Genomic DNA, 19,258 nt, shown 5'->3' with positions numbered 1-19,258 from the left:
TAACTACAGGGCGCCTTAATCCACTTGACCATCACGGCCTTCAAAGGAAGTGATAGCCAAGGCTATTTGAGCCACTTCCCCGACGGCAACTCGGATGGTAATCTTGGGCATAGCATTTCACCAAATCACCTCATTCTTTGGGGCACACGTGAGGAACACAAATGCGAACAAGCCTGAATGGTCCCCAGGACTATATGCGAATGAAAACTCACACCCCAGAAGTGACTCGAACCCATACTCCCAGGAGCAACGCAACTGGTAACTACAGAGCGCCTTAATCCACTTAACCATCACGGCCGTCAAAGGAAGTGATAGCCAAGGCTATTTGAGCCACTTCCCCGACGGCAACTCGCATGGTAATCTTGGGCATAGCATTTCACCAAATCACCTCATTCTTTGGGGCACACGTGAGGAACACAAATGCGAACAAGCCTGAATGGTCCCCAGGACTATATGCGAATGAAAACTCACACCCCAGAAGTGACTCGAACCCATACTCCCAGGAGCAACGCAACTGGTAACTACAGGGCGCCTTAATCCACTTGACCATCACGGCCTTCAAAGGAAGTGATAGCCAAGGCTATTTGAGCCACTTCCCCGACGGCAACTCGGATGGTAATCTTGGGCATAGCATTTCACCAAATCACCTCATTCTTTGGGGCACACGTGAGGAACACAAATGCGAACAAGCCTGAATGGTCCCCAGGACTATATGTGAATGAAAACTCACACCCCAGAAGTGACTCGAACCCCATACTCCCAGGAGCAACGCAACTGGTAACTACAGGGCGCCTTAATCCACTTGACCATCACGGCCGTCAAAGGAAGTGATAGCCAAGGCTATTTGAGCCACTTCCCCGACGGCAACTCGGATGGTAATCTTGGGCATAGCATTTCACCAAATCACCTCATTCTTTGGGGCACACGTGAGGAACACAAATGCGAACAAGCCTGAATGGTCCCCAGGACTATATGCGAATGAAAACTCACACCCCAGAAGTGACTCGAACCCATACTCCCAGGAGCAACGCAACTGGTAACTACAGGGCGCCTTAATCCACTTGACCATCACGGCCGTCAAAGGAAGTGATAGCCAAGGCTATTTGAGCCACTTCCCCGACGGCAACTCGGATGGTAATCTTGGGCATAGCATTTCACCAAATCACCTCATTCTTTAGGGCACACGTGAGGGACCATTCAGGCTTGTTCGCATTTGTGTTCCTCACGTGTGCCCCAAAGAATGAGGTGATTTGGTGAAATGCTATGCCCAAGATTACCATCCGAGTTGCCGTCGGGGAAGTGGCTCAAATAGCCTTGGCTATCACTTCCTTTGACGGCCGTGATGGTCAAGTGGATTAAGGCGCCCTGTAGTTACCAGTTGCGTTGCTCCTGGGAGTATGGGTTCGAGTCACTTCTGGGGTGTGAGTTTTCATTCGCATATAGTCCTGGGGACCATTCAGGCCTGTTCGCTTTTGTGTTCCTCACGTGTGCCCCAAAGAATGAGGTGATTTGGTGAAATGCTATGCCCAAGATTACTATCCGAGTTGCCGTCGGGGAAGTGGCTCAAATAGCCTTGGCTATCACTTCCTTTAACGGCCGTGATGGTCAAGTGGATTAAGGCGCCCTGTAGTTACCAGTTGCGTTGCTCCTGGGAGTATGGGTTCGAGTCACTTCTGGGGTGTGAGTTTTCATTCGCATATAGTCCTGGGGACCATTCAGGCTTGTTCGCATTTGTGTTCCTCACGTGTGCCCCAAAGAATGAGGTGATTTGGTGAAATGCTATGCCCAAGATTACCATCCGAGTTGCCGTCGGGGAAGTGGCTCAAATAGCCTTGGCTATCACTTCCTTTGACGGCCGTGATGGTCAAGTGGATTAAGGCGCCCTGTAGTTACCAGTTGCGTGGCTCCTGGGAGTATGGGTTCGAGTCACTTCTGGGGTGTGAGTTTACATTCGCATATAGTCCTGGGGACCATTCAGGCTTGTTCGCATTTGTGTTCCTCACGTGTGCCCCAAAGAATGAGGTGATTTGGTGAAATGCTATGCCCAAGATTACCATCCGAGTTGCCGTCGGGGAAGTGGCTCAAATAGCCTTGGCTATCACTTCCTTTGACGGCTGTGATGGTCAAGTGGATTAAGGCGCCCTGTAGTTACCAGTTGCGTTGCTCCTGGGAGTATGGGTTCGAGTCACTTCTGGGGTGTGAGTTTTCATTCGCATATAGTCCTGGGGACCATTCAGGCTTGTTCACATTTGTGTTCCTCACGTGTGCCCCAAAGAATGAGGTGATTTGGTGAAATGCTATGCCCAAGATTACCATCCGAGTTGCCGTCGGGGAAGTGGCTCAAATAGCCTTGGCTATCACTTCCTTTGACGGCTGTGATGGTCAAGTGGATTAAGGCGCCCTGTAGTTACCAGTTGCGTTGCTCCTGGGAGTATGGGTTTGAGTCACTTCTGGGGTGTGAGTTTTCATTCATATATATATATATATATATATATATATATATATATATATATATATATATACTGAAAACTCACAATCAAAACTCATATGTATACATATATACATTCGCATTGCATTCGTATATATATATATATATATATGTCGTACCTAGTAGCCAGAACTCACTTCTCAGCCTACTATGCAAGGCCCAATTTGCCTAATAAGCCAAGTTTTCATGAATTAATTGTTTTTCAAATACCTAACCTACCTAACCTAACCTAACCTAACTTTTTCGGCTACCTAACCTAACCTAACCTATAAAGATAGGTTAGGTTAGGTTAGGTAGGGTTGGTTAGGTTCGGTCATATATCTACGTTAATTTTAACTCCAATAAAAAAAAATTGACCTCATACATAATGAAATGGGTAGCTTTATCATTTCATAAGAAAAAAATTAGAGAAAATATATTAATTCATGAAAACTTGGCTTATTAGGCAAATCGGGCCTTGCATAGTAGGCCAAAAAGTGAGTTCTGGCTACTAGGTACGACATATATATATATATATATATATATATATATATATATATATATGTCGTACCTAGTAGCCAGAACGCATTTCTCAGCCTACTATGCAAGGCCCGATTTGCCTAATAAGCCAAGTTTTCATGAAATAATATATTTTCTCTAATTTTTTTCTTATGAAATGATAAAGCTACCCATTTCATTATATATGAGATCAATTTTTTTTATTAGAGTTAAAATTAACGAAGATGTATGACCAAACCTAACTAACCCTCCCTAACCTAACCTAACCTATCTTTATAGGTTAGGTTAGGTTAGGTAGCAGAAAAAGATAGGTTAGGTTAGGTTAGGTAGGTTAGGTAGTCGAAAAACAATTAATTCATTAAAACTTGGCTTATTAGGCAAATCGGGCCATGCATAGTAGGCTGAGAAGTGCGTTCTGGCTACTAGGTACGACATATATATATATATATATATATATATATATATGTCGTACCTAGTAGCCAGAACTCACTTCTCAGCCTACTATGCAAGGCCCGATTTGCCTACTAAGCCTAGTTTTCATGAATTAATGTTTTTTCGACTATCTAACCTACCTAACCTAACCTAACCTAACGTTTTCGGCTACCTAACCTAACCTAACCTATAAAGATAGGTTAGGTAAGGTTAGGTAGGGTTGGTTAGGTTCGGTCATATATCTACGTTAATTTTAACTCCAATAAAAAAAAATTGACCTCATACATAATGAAATGGGTAGCTTTATCATTTCATAAGAAAAAAATTAGAGAAAACATATTAATTTAGTAAAACTTGGCTTATTAGGCAAATCGGGCCTTGCATTGTAGGCTGAGAAGTGAGTTCTGGCTATTAGGTACGACATATATATATATATATATATATATGTCGTACCTAGTAGCCAGAACTCACTTCTCAGCCTACTATTCAAGGCCCGATTTGCCTAATAAGCCAAGTTTTCCTGAATTAATATATTTACTATAATTTTTTTCTTATGAAATGATAAAGCAACCCTATTCTCTATGTATGAGGTCAATTTTTTTTTATTGGAGTTAAAATTAACGTAGATATATGACCGAACCTAACCAACCCTACCTAACCTAACCTAACCTATATTTATAGGTAAGGTTATGTTAGGTAGCCAAAAAAAGCTAGGTTAGGTTAGGTTAGGTAGGTTAGGTAGACGAAAAAAGATTAATTCATGAAAACTTGGCTTATTAGGCAAATCGGGCCTTGAATAGTAGGCTGAGAAGTGCGTTCTGGCTATTAGGTACGACATATATATATATATATATATATATATATATATATATATATATATATATGTCGTACCTAGTAGCCAGAACTCACTTCTGAGCCTACTATGCAAGGCCCGATTTGCCTAATAAGCCAAGTTTTCATGAATTAATTGCTTTTCGACTACCTAACCTAACCTAACCTAACTTTTTCGGCTACCTAACCTAACCTAACCTATAAAGATAGGTTAGGTTAGGTTAGGTAGGGTTGGTTAGGTTCGGTCATATATCTACGTTAATTTTAACTCCAATAAAAAAAATTGACCTCTTACATAATGAAATAGGTTGCTTTATCATTGCATAAGAAAAAAATTAGAGAAAATATATTAATTCATGAAAACTTGGCTTATTAGGCAAATTGGGCCTTGCATTGTAGGCTAAAAAGTGAGTTCTGGCTACTAGGTACGACATATATATATATATATATATATATATATATATATATATACATATATATATATATATATATATATATATATATATATATATATATATATATATATATATATATATATATATATATATATATGTCGTACCTAGTAGCCAGAACTCACTTCTCAGCCTACTATGCAAGGCCCGATTTGCCTAATAAGCCTAGTTTTCATGAATTAATGTTTTTTTCGACAACCTAACCTACCTAACCTAACCTAACCTAACGTTTTCGGCTACCTAACCTAACCTAACCTATAAAGATAGGTTAGGTTAGGTTAGGTAGGGTTGGTTAGGTTCGGTCATATATCTACGTTAATTTTAACTCCAATAAAAAAAATTGACCTCATACATAATGAAATGGGTAGCTTTATCATTTCATAAGAAAAAAATTAGAAAAAATATATTAATTCAGTAAAACTTGGCTTATTAGGCAAATCGGGCCTCGCATAGTAGGCTGAGAAGTGAGTTCTGGCTACTAGGTACGACATATATATATATATATATATATATATATATATATATATATATATATATATATATATATATATATATATATATATATATATATATATATTATATATATATATATATATATATATATATATATATATATATATATATATATATATATATATATATATATATATATATATATATATAAACACGTGACTAAAAATGTGACAATGTCAGACCACGGAGGAAAAATGAAACAGGAATTTCCTTAAGTGCTTTCGTATATTAATACTTCTTCAGAAGGAGTGATTTTACAGATCGCGTACTGGACATAAATAGGCAGGAGAGAATGGTGGAGTGAGGTGAGGTACAATACGTGGACACTGCAGACGGCCTATTGGCCCATCTGATGCAGCCCATTGGCCCATTTGATGCAGCAACCACACCCAGGCCAACACATAGATAATTATAGCATAAAATAGTAAATATATACAATGAATTAGTGAGATAAATGTGTTCCAATGATCCTACTTAAATCGCCCTTTAATTGATCTAATAAAAATGGATCTAAGTTATATAGACCACTGCTAATGTTCAAATTACTTTCTTTTGTGATCTGTATCAAAGCAGGTTCAGTTATGTTTCTGTTTCCAGGGCCGTGAGAAGTGTGATATATATATATATAAATATATATATATATATATATATATATATATATATATATATATATATATATATATATATATATATATATATATATATATATATATATCACACTTCTCACGGCCATATATATATATATATATATATATATATATATATATATATATATATATATATATATATATATATATATATATATATATATATATATATATATATATATATATATATATATATTAGTATATTTTGGTAGCAGTCTTTCCTGTAGACAAATATTATTAAATATGACCGAAAAAGTAAGATTAATAATTCTAACACGAATTTTCTCAATCTTTCGTACATTACGCTTCACTGTTGGAGGTAAATCAAAAATCACTTCTCCAAAATTCATTTTTATTTCTAGTCTGACGCGACACGGGCGCGTTTCGTAAAACTTATTACATTTTCAAAGACTTCACAAATACACAACTGATTAGAACTTACGTCTCTCTGATATTATATCTACATTTGAGTGAGGTGGGAAGGATGATGTGGCATTAACACAAGACAGAACAGGGGATATTAATAGGGTATTAAAAGTATCAACACAAGACAGAACAGAAAACAATGGGTATTGAATAGAAGTGTTTGTAGAAAGCCTATTGGTCCATATTTCTTGATGCTTCTATATTGGAGCGGAGTCTTGAGGTGGGTAGAATATAGTTGTTCAATAATTGGCTGTTGATTGCTGGTGTTGACTTCTTGATGTGTAGTGCCTCGCAAACGTCAAGCCGCCTGCTATCGCTGTATCTATCGATGATTTCTGTGTTGTTTACTAGGATTTCTCTGGCGATGGTTTGGTTATGGGAAGAGATTATATGTTCCTTAATAGAGCCCTGTTGCTTATGCATCGTTAAACGCCTAGAAAGAGATGTTGTTGTCTTGCCTATATACTGGGTTTTTTGGAGCTTACAGTCCCCAAGTGGGCATTTGAAGGCATAGACGACGTTAGTCTCTTTTAAAGCGTTCTGTTTTGTGTCTGGAGAGTTTCTCATGAGTAGGCTGGCCGTTTTTCTGGTTTTATAGTAAATCGTCAGTTGTATCCTCTGATTTTTGTCTGTAGGGATAACGTTTCTATTAACAATATCCTGAAAGGGAGGAAAGGGTCCTGAAAGATATTGTTAATAGAAACGTTATCCCTACAGACAAAAATCAGAGGATACAACTGACGATTTACTATAAAACCAGAAAAACGGCCAGCCTACTCATGAGAAACTCTCCAGACACAAAACAGAACGCTTTAAAAGAGACTAACGTCGTCTATGCCTTCAAATGCCCACTTGGGGACTGTAAGCTCCAAAAAACCCAGTATATAGGCAAGACAACAACATCTCTTTCTAGGCGTTTAACGATGCATAAGCAACAGGGCTCTATTAAGGAACATATAATCTCTTCCCATAACCAAACCATCGCCAGAGAAATCCTAGTAAACAACACAGAAATCATCGATAGATACAGCGATAGCAGGCGGCTTGACGTTTGCGAGGCACTACACATCAAGAAGTCAACACCAGCAATCAACAGCCAATTATTGAACAACTATATTCTACCCACCTCAAGACTCCGCTCCAATATAGAAGCATCAAGAAATATGGACCAATAGGCTTTCTACAAACACTTCTATTCAATACCCATTGTTTTCTGTTCTGTCTTGTGTTGATACTTTTAATACCCTATTAATATCCCCTGTTCTGTCTTGTGTTAATGCCACATCATCCTTCCCACCTCACTCAAATGTAGATATAATATCAGAGAGACGTAAGTTCTAATCAGTTGTGTATTTGTGAAGTCTTTGAAAATGTAATAAGTTTTACGAAACGCGCCCGTGTCGCGTCAGACTAGAAATAAAAATGAATTTTGGAGAAGTGATTTTTGATTTACCTCCAACAGTGAAGCGTAATGTACGAAAGATTGAGAAAATTCGTGTTAGAATTATTAATCTTACTTTTTCGGTCATATTTAATAATATATATATATATATATATATATATATATATATATATATATATGTCGTACCTAGTAGCCAGAACGCACTTCTCAGCCTACTTTGCAAGGCCTAATTTGCCTAATAAGCCAAGTTTTCCTGAATTAATATATTTTTTCTATTTTTTTTTCTTATGAAATGATAAAGCTACCCATTTCATAATGTATGAGATAAAAAAAAATTTATTGGAGTTAAAATTATCGTAGATATATGACCGAACCTATCCAACCCTACCTAACCTAACCTAACCTATCTTTATAGGTTAGGTTAGGTTAGGTAGCCAAAAAAGTTAGGTTAGGTTAGGTTAGGTAGGTTAGGTAGTCGAAAAACAATTAATTCGTGAAAACTTGGCTTATTAGGCAAATTGGGCCTTGCATAGTAGGCTGAGAAGTGAGTTCTGGCTACTAGGTACGACATATATATATATATATATATATATATATATATATATATATATATATATATATATATATATATATATATACACGGCCCTGGAAACACAAGAAGTAACCACAATCTGGTATTACTTCACAATAATCAATTGCCAGGAATCCCTAGCGTTACACCCTGACACTATTTCCTGAGCGCTCAGTACTGGAACTCCACACCTGCAAGATTATATTACGTGGAATAATATCACTCAGTCCAACAGACGATCAACAATGATCGAATTTTCTCAATTCTACCAGAATGGAATATAAAAATTCTAATGTAAACGTGTTCCGTGTGTACTACACACACTCACACAAAACTAGGTGAGTACAATTAGGTGAGAACACACACACACACACACACACACACACACACACACACACACACACACACACACACACACACACACACACACACACACACACACACACGCACACACACACACACACACACACACATATAGCCCACATAAAAAGAATAACGTCTGCAGCATATGCGAGGCTGGCTAACATCAGAACAGCGTTCAGGAACCTGTGTAAGGAATCATTCAGAATCTTGTACACCACATATGTAAGACCAATCCTGGAGTATGCGGCCCCAGCATGGAGCCCGTACCTTGTCAAGCACAAGACGAAGCTGGAAAAAGTCCAAAGGTATGCCACTAGATTAGTCCCAGAACTGAGAGACATAAGTTACGAGGAAAGGCTGCGGGAAATGCACCTTATGACACTGGAAGACAGAAGAGTAAGGGGAGACATGATCACAACCTACAAAATCCTCAGGGGAATAACAAGGATAAACTATTCAACACTGGCGTGACGCGAACAAGGGGACACAGGTGGAAACTGAGTACCCACATGAGCCACAGGGACGTTAGAAGAAACTTTTTCAGTGTCAGAGTAGTTAACGGATGGAATGCATTAGGAAGTGATGTGGTGGAGGCTGACTCCATACACAGTTTCAAGTGTAGATATGATAGAGCCCAGTAGGCTCAGGAACCTGTACACCTGTTGATTGACGGTTGAGAGGCGGGACCAAAGAGCCAAAGCTCAACCCCTGCAAGCACAATTGGGTGAGTACAATGTACGTCTGTTTACACCAGACCAAGTCCCACTGGACTGACAAGATGTCAACAAGGGTGATACTCTCGCTCGACCACACTCCAATATCACCTCTACAGGTGCTCTTAGTGACAATGCAACGGAACACCTGACTTTGAATTCAAGCTTAGAGACTAATAAATCACCAGAAATACACGCATAAGTGTGTATTTATACAGCCGGCCTCACACACTCACACAATTACCATACATCAGGCACCCAGCTGGCGAGTGGCTGGTTCACTGTAGGTAGTGGTAGGTGTCGGGTTGGTGGTGGTCTCACCCCACCTCCTCACTGAGCAAGCATGGCGGTCCAGGGAATTTTGGCGCCAAACACTATGATGTGAAATTTCCACGAATTTCTATTAGAAAACTACCCCCTTAACACTTGGCACGAATTTCCCCGTTCCCCTCGACTGCTACAAAGCACTAGCAGGAATTAGAATGTCTCTAATCACTGGTATGGGGACCCACGAGTCTGTTGCTCCTCGTATGCAAATTACCCACTATCCAATATTTCTCTCACTCGTTCCCTATCTATCTACCCCTCGACGATGAATCCCGCCGGATTCTGCTGGTGCGACGGGTGGTCTTGGTGGAGGCGGCAGTGGAGAATCATAGTAGACAGCTGCCACGACGTCTTCCTTACTCAATTTGGCCGAATAGAGCAAGGGATGCGTCAGGACAAGATGGCAGCTGAGTCCAGAATGGCGTCTTTGGGCAGAAACCCCAGCTTCCCGGGCTCTGCTTCAAAAGAACCAATCAGAGAGAGGCACACAGTGGCCTATCCCTCTCAACCAATCAGAGACAGTGTAGCATGGCCCTAGGGCAACTTCAAGATGGGCGATCCCTCAGATGTTTGCTTAGATGGCGGCTGTTGCCATGACTACAATGCTGGAGCTAGCGGGAGGCCTACGCTCGCCCACGCTGTCTCAGGCCTCTCAAAATTCCCGCTCAAATCTTGAGTCCTCTAAGCTTACAATGAAATGATGTTATTGCTATAACTCTGTCCACAGACGTGCTACCCCGGCCAGGGTAACATTTCTGGAATGCTGATGACTGGGGCTCTCACAAGAGCCCAAACACAAGATGTTTCGGGTACTGGTTACCAAACTTAAGTCCGCGCACTTATTAACAAGTGTACTGGCCTCCACAGGCAGAAGAGCATCATTGTAAGTGAGCTGGTGAACCATTCCCTCGCAATATGTAATAGTCATATTTCTTTTGTATCGTTCATTAAATTGCTCATTATGTCTCAATTTTTAAATTCTTTGGATATAAAGTACAAATGATAGTTTAAACAACCCATATATATTTGTTGCATTATATTTTTTATTTAAATAACTGGATCAATATTTTTACAGCTGACAGAATTTGTTTTACTCACAGGTGCATTATCTGTTAAAAAAAAAATAGGTTAAGTGTTGCACACAGTGCTGTTACGTAGCCTTCCCGGCTTGGTGCCTTCTTTTGATAATTACTTATTGTTACTCACAGCCAAATTGCGTAACAGGAAGAGGCATTGGACCCCTACTTTACCCCTATCTTTTTTAACAGGCCATAATAGTCCATATAGTCATAATTATAGGTTTAGGTATTCATTGAAAAAAGTTTTTGAAGTTTTTACCCTTATGCTTACCTAACACAATTTGTGCAGCATATTTTTCTTTTATGTCTCACCCAGATTTAATTTTAAAATAAAACCAAACAAAATAAATTAAAAATGGGTATGTATAGCTATGGTACACCCCTAGCTATACTTATTGCTAGATGAACAGGAGCATTTGGTGATAGTAAATGGTCCCATCAGCCCGGGATCATCACCTTCTCACATATTTCATATTCACCAGTGTTTATTTACATAATAACTACTGGCACAATATCTTGTTATTATAAAACTAATTCTAATATCATAAAAGTTTACTTTTAATAATTTATTTACTACAAGTAAATAACATATTTACTACAAGTTTCAAGCAGAGAATGCATATATACTTAACACGAAGGACTCGGGTTTGATGACACTCGCCAGCTAAAATGTTTGTTTATAATAAAATCGATCCTCCGTGTTGTGTAGTAGAGAAAAATTGAGTTATATCCAGTTTACATAAAGTTATGAGTGGTCCAGAGCGTACTTAATGCGAGGCAGTGTACGTATGAAGATTTTTAGACGTAAATGCCTACCTAAATACCGACGTAGCCACTACGAAGATGCTAAGAAGATAAACGTTCGTAAACAAGTATGTAACTGCTTTGTGAATCTGGCCCCTGGTCCTCATCAATGGAGCCCACACACGCCGCCCACAAAATCACTATAGCACTGCCTCACAAGGCAGTGACTTGTGAGGACTTGTCAGAACGTCTAGTCCTGATTTGAGTACTTTAAGTCGTACCATAGGCTTCACACATCAACGCCTGTTTGGTTCCCTAGTCTTGAAGGAGCACACAGTTAGGGATTCCTCCTCTGCCAGGAGCTTAACATAGCACAGCCTTCTCGCACGACTTCTGATGCTCAAGTAAGGTCAAGAAGTCCCACGAGCCTCACATCATGTCAGCAAAGTATCGACATCCCTTTAAGGTCACTTAGTTACATGTTCATCCTCTGCTCATGCTTTTATACTATTCACTGACATTTATCATGTATTTAGCATATATTCATATATCTATACTTCCACTGACCTCTCAATCAGGTCCCGTAGGAGGAATAAGAGGAATAGGAATCCTCAAACACGTAAGAGAAAGAGTCTCAGACAGGTAGACTCGTTCTTCAGGCTACCTAACAGTACTGTGTACAGACAATGGTACAGTGTGCAGACACTGTAACACAGAGTACAGACATTGGAATGCAGTATACAGACACTGGTACACGGTGTACAGAAACTTATACACGGTGTACAGACACTGGTATACGGAGTACAGACACAGGTACACGGATTAGAGACACTAGTAGACGGTGTACAGACACTGGTACATTGTTTACAGACACTGGTACACAGTGTACAGACACTGGTTCACAATGTATAAACACTGGTACACAGTGTACAGACACTGGTACACAGTGTACAGACACTGGTACACAGTGTACACACTGGTACACACTGTACAGTACAGACACTAATACACAGTGTAAAGACACTGGTACACGGTATACAGACACTGGTATACAGTGCACAGACACTGGAACACGGTGTAAAGACACTGGTACACGGAGTTCAGACACTGTTACAGTGTGCAGACACTGGTACTGTGTACAGACACTGTAACACAGAGTACAGACACTAGAATACAGTATACAGACACTAGTACACTGTGTACAGACACAGGTACAAGGTGTACAGACACTTATACAAGTTGTTTAACTCCCTAAACATGCTAAACATAATCTCACTCCACAAATTCTCTTGTGACAACTACATTTACAAAACCCTGTTCTTAAATGCAAATCCTGCTCTGAAACTCTCCCTGGACAGATGTAATAGGACCCATTATCACCACACCAGAAATAAATATATCTTTGTTATCCCCAGAGTCAAACTTAATCTGTGTAAACACTCTATGCAAATAAAGTGACCCAGTCTATGGAACTCACTCCCTAATGAATTGAAAAGCTGTCCAACTTTTGCATCATTCAAAAACAAAACTAAAAAGTACCTAATTTCATCTGCATAGTTTTTACCTTGTTGCTTTAAAATTGCACTGTATCTATTGCTACCCAATCTCCCAATCTTTATGAACCCAATCCGAGCATCTTTACCATGTGATCATTGCTGTCTTCTTATATGTGCTATCAATCTGCTGTATGGTGTATATTAATCTTGTTTAAATTACCAATCAAGCTGTCAATGTAATCATTCAGTGCTTTAATATACCAATGTGATTTAATATACTTAATAATCTCTCTCATCTCATTTTTTTCATGCAATGTATCTGTTATCATTTTATTAATTCTGCTAGAATTTACCTACTTAAAATTATGTTAGAATAAGGACCTGCCCGAAACACTGCGCGTACTAGTGGCTTTACAAGATTGTAAATACTATGCTATGTATTCTCACAAACCCAATGTACCTTCTTCTATATATATAAATAAATATATAAAAAATAAATAAATTGTACAGACACTGGTACACGGAGTACAGACACTGGTACACAGTGTACAGACAACAGAACACGGTGTACAGACACTGGTTCACGGTGTACAGACACTGGTACATGGGTTTAAAGACAGAGGTACACTTCGTGCAGACACTTGTACACGGTGTACAGACACTGGTACACGCTGTACAGACTCTGGTACAAGAGTGAACAGACACTGGTACACGGTGTACAAACACTGGTACACAGTGTACAGACACTAGTACACAGTGTACAGACACTAGTACACGGCGTACAAACGCTAGTACACAGTTTACAGACACTGGTACACGGTGTACAGACACTGGTACACAGTGTACAGACACTAGTACACAGTGTACAGACACTTGTACACGGTGTACAGACACTGGTACACGGTGTACAGACACTGGCACACAGTGTACAGACACTAGTACACAGTGTACAGACACTGGTACACGGTGTACAGACACTGGTACACGGTGTACAGACACTGGAACAGTGTACAGACACTGGTACACGGAGAACAGACACTGGTACATGGATTACAGACACTGGCACACAGTGTACAGACACTGATGCACAGTGTACAGACACTGGTACACAATGTACAGACACTAGTATACGGTGTACAGCCATTGGTATAGACTCGGTGTACAGACACTGGTACTCAGTGTACAGGCACTAGTGCACGGTGTTCAGACACGGTTACACAGTTTATAAACACTGGTACACAGTGTACAGACACTGATACACAGTGTACAGACGCTGGTACACTGTGTACAGACGCTATGAGTATAGGGTGCACAATAAACTACCACTCACAGGATGAGTATTAAGCGCACAATAAACTACCACTCACTGGATGAGTATGAGATGCACAATAAACTACCGCTCACAGGATGAGTATGGGGTGAACAATAAACTACCGCTCGCAGGGTGAGTATGAGGTGAACAATAAACTACTGCTCGCAGGGTGAGTATGGGGTGAACAATAAACTACCGCTCGCAGGGTGAGTATGAGGTGAACAATAAACTACTGCTCGCAGGGTGAGTATGGGGTGAACAATAAACTACCGCTCGCAGGGTGAGTATGAGGTGAACAATAAACTACTGCTCGCAGGGTGAGTATGGGGTGAACAATAAACTACCGCTCGCAGGGTGAGTATGAGGTGAACAATAAACTACTGCTCGCAGGGTGAGTATGGGGTGAACAATAAACTACCGCTCGCAGGGTGAGTATGAGGTGAACAATAAACTACCGCTCGCAGGATGAGTATGGGGTGAACAATAAACTACCGCTCGCAGGGTGAGTATGGGGTGAACAATAAACTACTGCTCGCAGGGTGAGTATGGGGTGAACAATAAACTACCGCTCGCAGGGTGAGTATGGGGTGAACAATAAACTACCGCTCGCAGGGTGAGTATGGGGTGAACAATAAACTACCGCTCGCAGGGTGAGTATGGGGTGAACAATAAACTACCGCTCGCAGGGTGAGTATGGGGTGAACAATAAACTACCGCTCGCAGGGTGAGTATGAGGTGAACAATAAACTACCGCTCGCAGGGTGAGTATGGGGTGAACAATAAACTACCGCTCGCAGGGTGAGTATGGGGTAAACAATAAACTACCGCTCGCAGGGTGAGTATGGGGTGAACAATAAACTACCGCTCGCAGGGTGAGTATGGGGTGAACAATAAACTACCGCTCGCAGGGTGAGTATGGGGTGAACAATAAACTACCGCTCGCAGGGTGAGTATGGGGTGAACAATAAACTACCGCTCGCAGGGTGAGTATGGGGTGAACAATAAACTACCGCTCGCAGGGTGAGTATGGGGTGAACAAAAAACTACTGCTCGCAGGGTGAGTATGGGGTGAACAATAAACTACCCCTCGCAGGGTGAGTATGGGGTGAACAATAAACTACTGCTCGCAGGGTGAGTATGGGGTGAACAATAAACTACCCCTCGCAGGGTGAGTATGGGGTGAACAATAAACTACTGCTCGCAGGGTGAGTATGGGGTGAACAATAAACTACCCCTCGCAGGGTGAGTATGGGGTGAACAATAAACTACTGCTCGCAGGGTGAGTATGGGGTGAACAATAAACTACCCCTCGCAGGGTGAGTATGGGGTGAACAATAAACTACTGCTCGCAGGGTGAGTATGGGGTGAACAATAAACTACTGCTCGCAGGGTGAGTATGGGGTGCACAATCAACCAGCCAGTGCTGGTGGCAACAATCTCTCGACATCCTGTGTCGCGTTTTCCGGCAACTTTCTGCGTATTTAATTTTATGTGTATGTGTTTGAATACATATTTATATTACGGTAATTTCATGAGAAATTTGTTTTTAAGGAATCATGTTTTCAACCTAAAAGTGTTTATCTAACAGAGGCTATGGTGGAGTGTTGTGTTGCTCTCTATGCCCAGATTTATAATTTGTATAATTCATTGTCAATAGTTTATTTATATAATACATCCATACAGAATTCTATCGACGTCCCCTCGTTACCCATGGTCGAATTTCTGACGCAGCCCTACAACAAGCTGACTAACTCCTGGGTACCTATTTACTACAAGGTGAACAGGAGCATTAGGTGGTAGGAAACGCGCCCAACCATTTCTGTCCCGCCTTGGATTCGATCCCGGGAATTCTAGATTGTGAGTCGCGAACGAACCCGACTGTGCTACCGGGACCCACAATACACCCTATCATGGCATTGCAGCGTTGAAATTTTACAAAAGAAAGTATCAAATGTGTTGTTAATAATTTTAACTTTCGTGATAGTCGGAAAATTATGTCAATGGTATGGAGTCGCAGACACGGAGTGATGGTGGCCATGTGGTGAACAATAATTTCATTCGTATCGTTCTTTTTATTATGGTATTCGTGGATCTTATATTCAATATTTATATTGTAAATCAACGTTCATGGCAGCCTTGTTTTATCAAATAAGGCACGTACATAAATTATTATATTATATACTATTGGACATATTTTTCATAAGGTGATCATTAATTAAATAAACTTAGTCTTTCATCAGTTGAGTTGATGGCATATTTATGATAGTGAGCTGGACGCTAGACTCCTGCCAACGCCACACGCTGTGAGGTGCCAGTGTCCTAACACCCACGGGTAGGATAGGCTGTAGCTCTCCGTCCCTTGAACATTTACAACATTAAACAAAAGTAGCTTTATTTACAACATGTAGCCAACAGTACACGGTCTACATACAATTCTCGTTAAAAAAAATAATGGGTGTTTTGTGTAAGTTGTGTTTGATGGCTTTGGTGTTGGCAAGAGTGGGGTGTAGACTGACAGGTCAACCTCGCTACTACACTGCTGCCTGTAACGTCGCCAAGGAACCTCTTTCATGTCTTCATCAGGTATGTTTTGATTCATGTGTTCTGATGAGTTAGTTTAGTCATTTATTATGCAGCCCATACCCAGGTCTGGCGTATATGGAAAAAACAAAAAATAAATACTGTAGAACAGACTACTGTGCACATAATATGTAAAGTTGGTGATAATCGGTCCAAAACTGGATTTTTGATGCTGCCTTAAATTAGATACTCTAGTTTTAGAGATAATTGAAGTTGAAGTTATCGACAACGAATATGGTAGTTATAATTTATGAATGTTCTTGTATGATTAAATAAACATTTCTTGGCATTTTGTACTCGAATATGTGAAAGTTGAAGGTCAATATGTGTTGAAATGAAGTCGAGAAAAAATCTTCCTCATCTTCCCAAAGCCTAACAAACAAAATATAGGAATGATTATAATGATTATGGAGATCTATATGTATACTTTATATAAGTGATAAAGCCCTAATCTGGTCCCTAATTATCAAAACAACCTAAAGAGACAAAAAACAAATAGTTTGAAATCTGTGAAAAAATCAGCCCCAAAAAATTCAATGTCGCAAGTTCTGACAAGTGTGGCTGATTTATTTGTTGCCCAATTTCATTTTGTCTTCACATAGTTCGTTCCCAGTATGCACTCCTCAGGATGTAGAAGTTGCAACAAAATCATATTATAAACAAAGGGGGAAAATATTAATATTTGCAGTGTTGTTAACCCTGTGGCCCTCAACTGTTCTTGATATAAGAGATGACTAAGCTCTGGTATGATTTTTGTTCCTCGGTGTTGCACCTTTTCCAGAGGAGCTATGTCTTTCTGAAGATGCGGTCTCCATGCCTGAATGCAATAATCCAGGGGGGGGGGGGGATGCACCAGAGACTTATACAATTGAAGAACTACTGTCTTTTCCTTGAAGGTAAAGGTTCACTTGATAATTCCTAGGGTTCGGTTCGCTTGTTTTACTGCGGCTCCCACTTGTTGTGCAACTTTTATTGAATGATGGATTCTGATTCCAAGGTCCATCTCTTCATCAATCTGTTGTAAGATAGTGCTGTCAGTTTGGTAGTTGTGACGTGGATTGTTATGCCCCACATGTAAGGTTTTGCATTTATCGACATTGAAAAGCATTTGCCAGTCATCTGACCATTTGTAAAGTTCAAGTAGATCTCTTTGTAAGGTTTCAATATCACTCTCACTTCCCACTTTACCATAGATCTTAGTGTCGTCTGCAAATTTGATGATGTGGTTTGTAATATTCTCATCAATGTCACTGATAGAGAAACAGGGTTGGCCCGAAAATGAACCCCAGTGGCATCCCACTTTGCACATTTCCCCAGTCAGATTCCATCCCGTTTAGCATGACCCTTTGTTTTCTATGTTTTAACCATTGTTTTATCAATTCCAGTATTCTCCCATTTATTCCATGCGCCTTTAATTTCCTTGCCAGTCTCTCATGTGGTACCTTGTCAACAGCTTTAGCAAAGTCCGTGTATGCTACATCTACCGGAAGTCCTTTGTCTGAATAGCCGTTTCCAGAAATGTGAGGCAGGATTTATTTTTAACAACCCCATGTTGCGTTGATTTTACAAGATTGTTCTCTGTGAGATGTTGTATGATTCCTTCCCTTAGGATACTCTCCATGAGCATGCAGATGTGTGATGTCAAGCTGATCGGCAGGTAGTTTTATGCCGAGCTCATTTTGCCTTTTTTGAACATATGGGTAACATTTGCATATTTCCAATCCATGGGAACTATCCATTGGTTCAGAGGTCTTCTGAAAAGGAGTTTCAGCAGTATGCATAGTGCATTTGCCAATTCCTTTACGACTTTGGATTGAAATCCATCCACACCTGAGGCTTTTGAATCTTTTAGTTTGTCATGTTCTTCCTGATTGTGTCGCAAGTAATAGGTATATCCCTTAATTCATTCTCTAATGATACTTGGATGATAATGTAATTTATAAAAATAATTAGGAGGACCATAAGAAAGGTTTAGCTAAAGTATTGAAATGCTTTAAGGAGGCTAATTTAACTGTAAACTTGCACAAGTGTACCTTTGCTAAAGCTAGTATTTGTTGTCTTGGATATGAAGTTGGAAACGGGAAGGTGTTACCACTCAAGAATAAAATAAATGATATAATAAAGTACTCAGTGTTGACTAGCAAGACGGAGGTGCAAAAATATCTAGGAATGTGTGTATATTATAGCAAGTTCTGTAAAAGATTTGCTGCAATTGCAGCACCTTTGACAAACTTGCTATGTAAAAATATGAAGTTTATATGGTCACGGGAATGTCAGGATGTATTTACTAAATTATAAGGAATGTTGTCATCTGGTTCAGTGTTAGCTACTCCTGACTACTCTAAGCCATTCAAACTATATTCAAACTATAGTCTCTGTGGCGC

At 39.9% G+C, this 19,258-nt stretch overlaps 1 protein-coding gene across 2 annotated transcripts in view; it reads left to right on the top strand.

Annotated features, from left to right (window-relative positions):
• The first annotated feature begins 16,593 nt into the window (after positions 1-16,593).
• LOC123753846 (uncharacterized) overlaps positions 16,594-19,258 on the top strand; it is a 123,914-nt gene continuing 121,249 nt past the window's right edge. For both annotated transcript variants that reach the window (XM_069316542.1, XM_069316541.1), the window contains exon 1: positions 16,594-16,877. In XM_069316542.1, coding sequence (XP_069172643.1) covers positions 16,746-16,877 — 132 coding nt within the window. In that variant the 5' untranslated portion in view covers positions 16,594-16,745. The remainder of the gene's footprint in view (positions 16,878-19,258) is intronic.

Source organism: Procambarus clarkii, chromosome 84 (genome assembly GCF_040958095.1).
Source record: "Procambarus clarkii isolate CNS0578487 chromosome 84, FALCON_Pclarkii_2.0, whole genome shotgun sequence".
Classification (NCBI taxonomy): Eukaryota; Metazoa; Arthropoda; class Malacostraca; order Decapoda; family Cambaridae; genus Procambarus; species Procambarus clarkii.
This window is presented reverse-complemented; position numbering and strand designations above follow the sequence as displayed.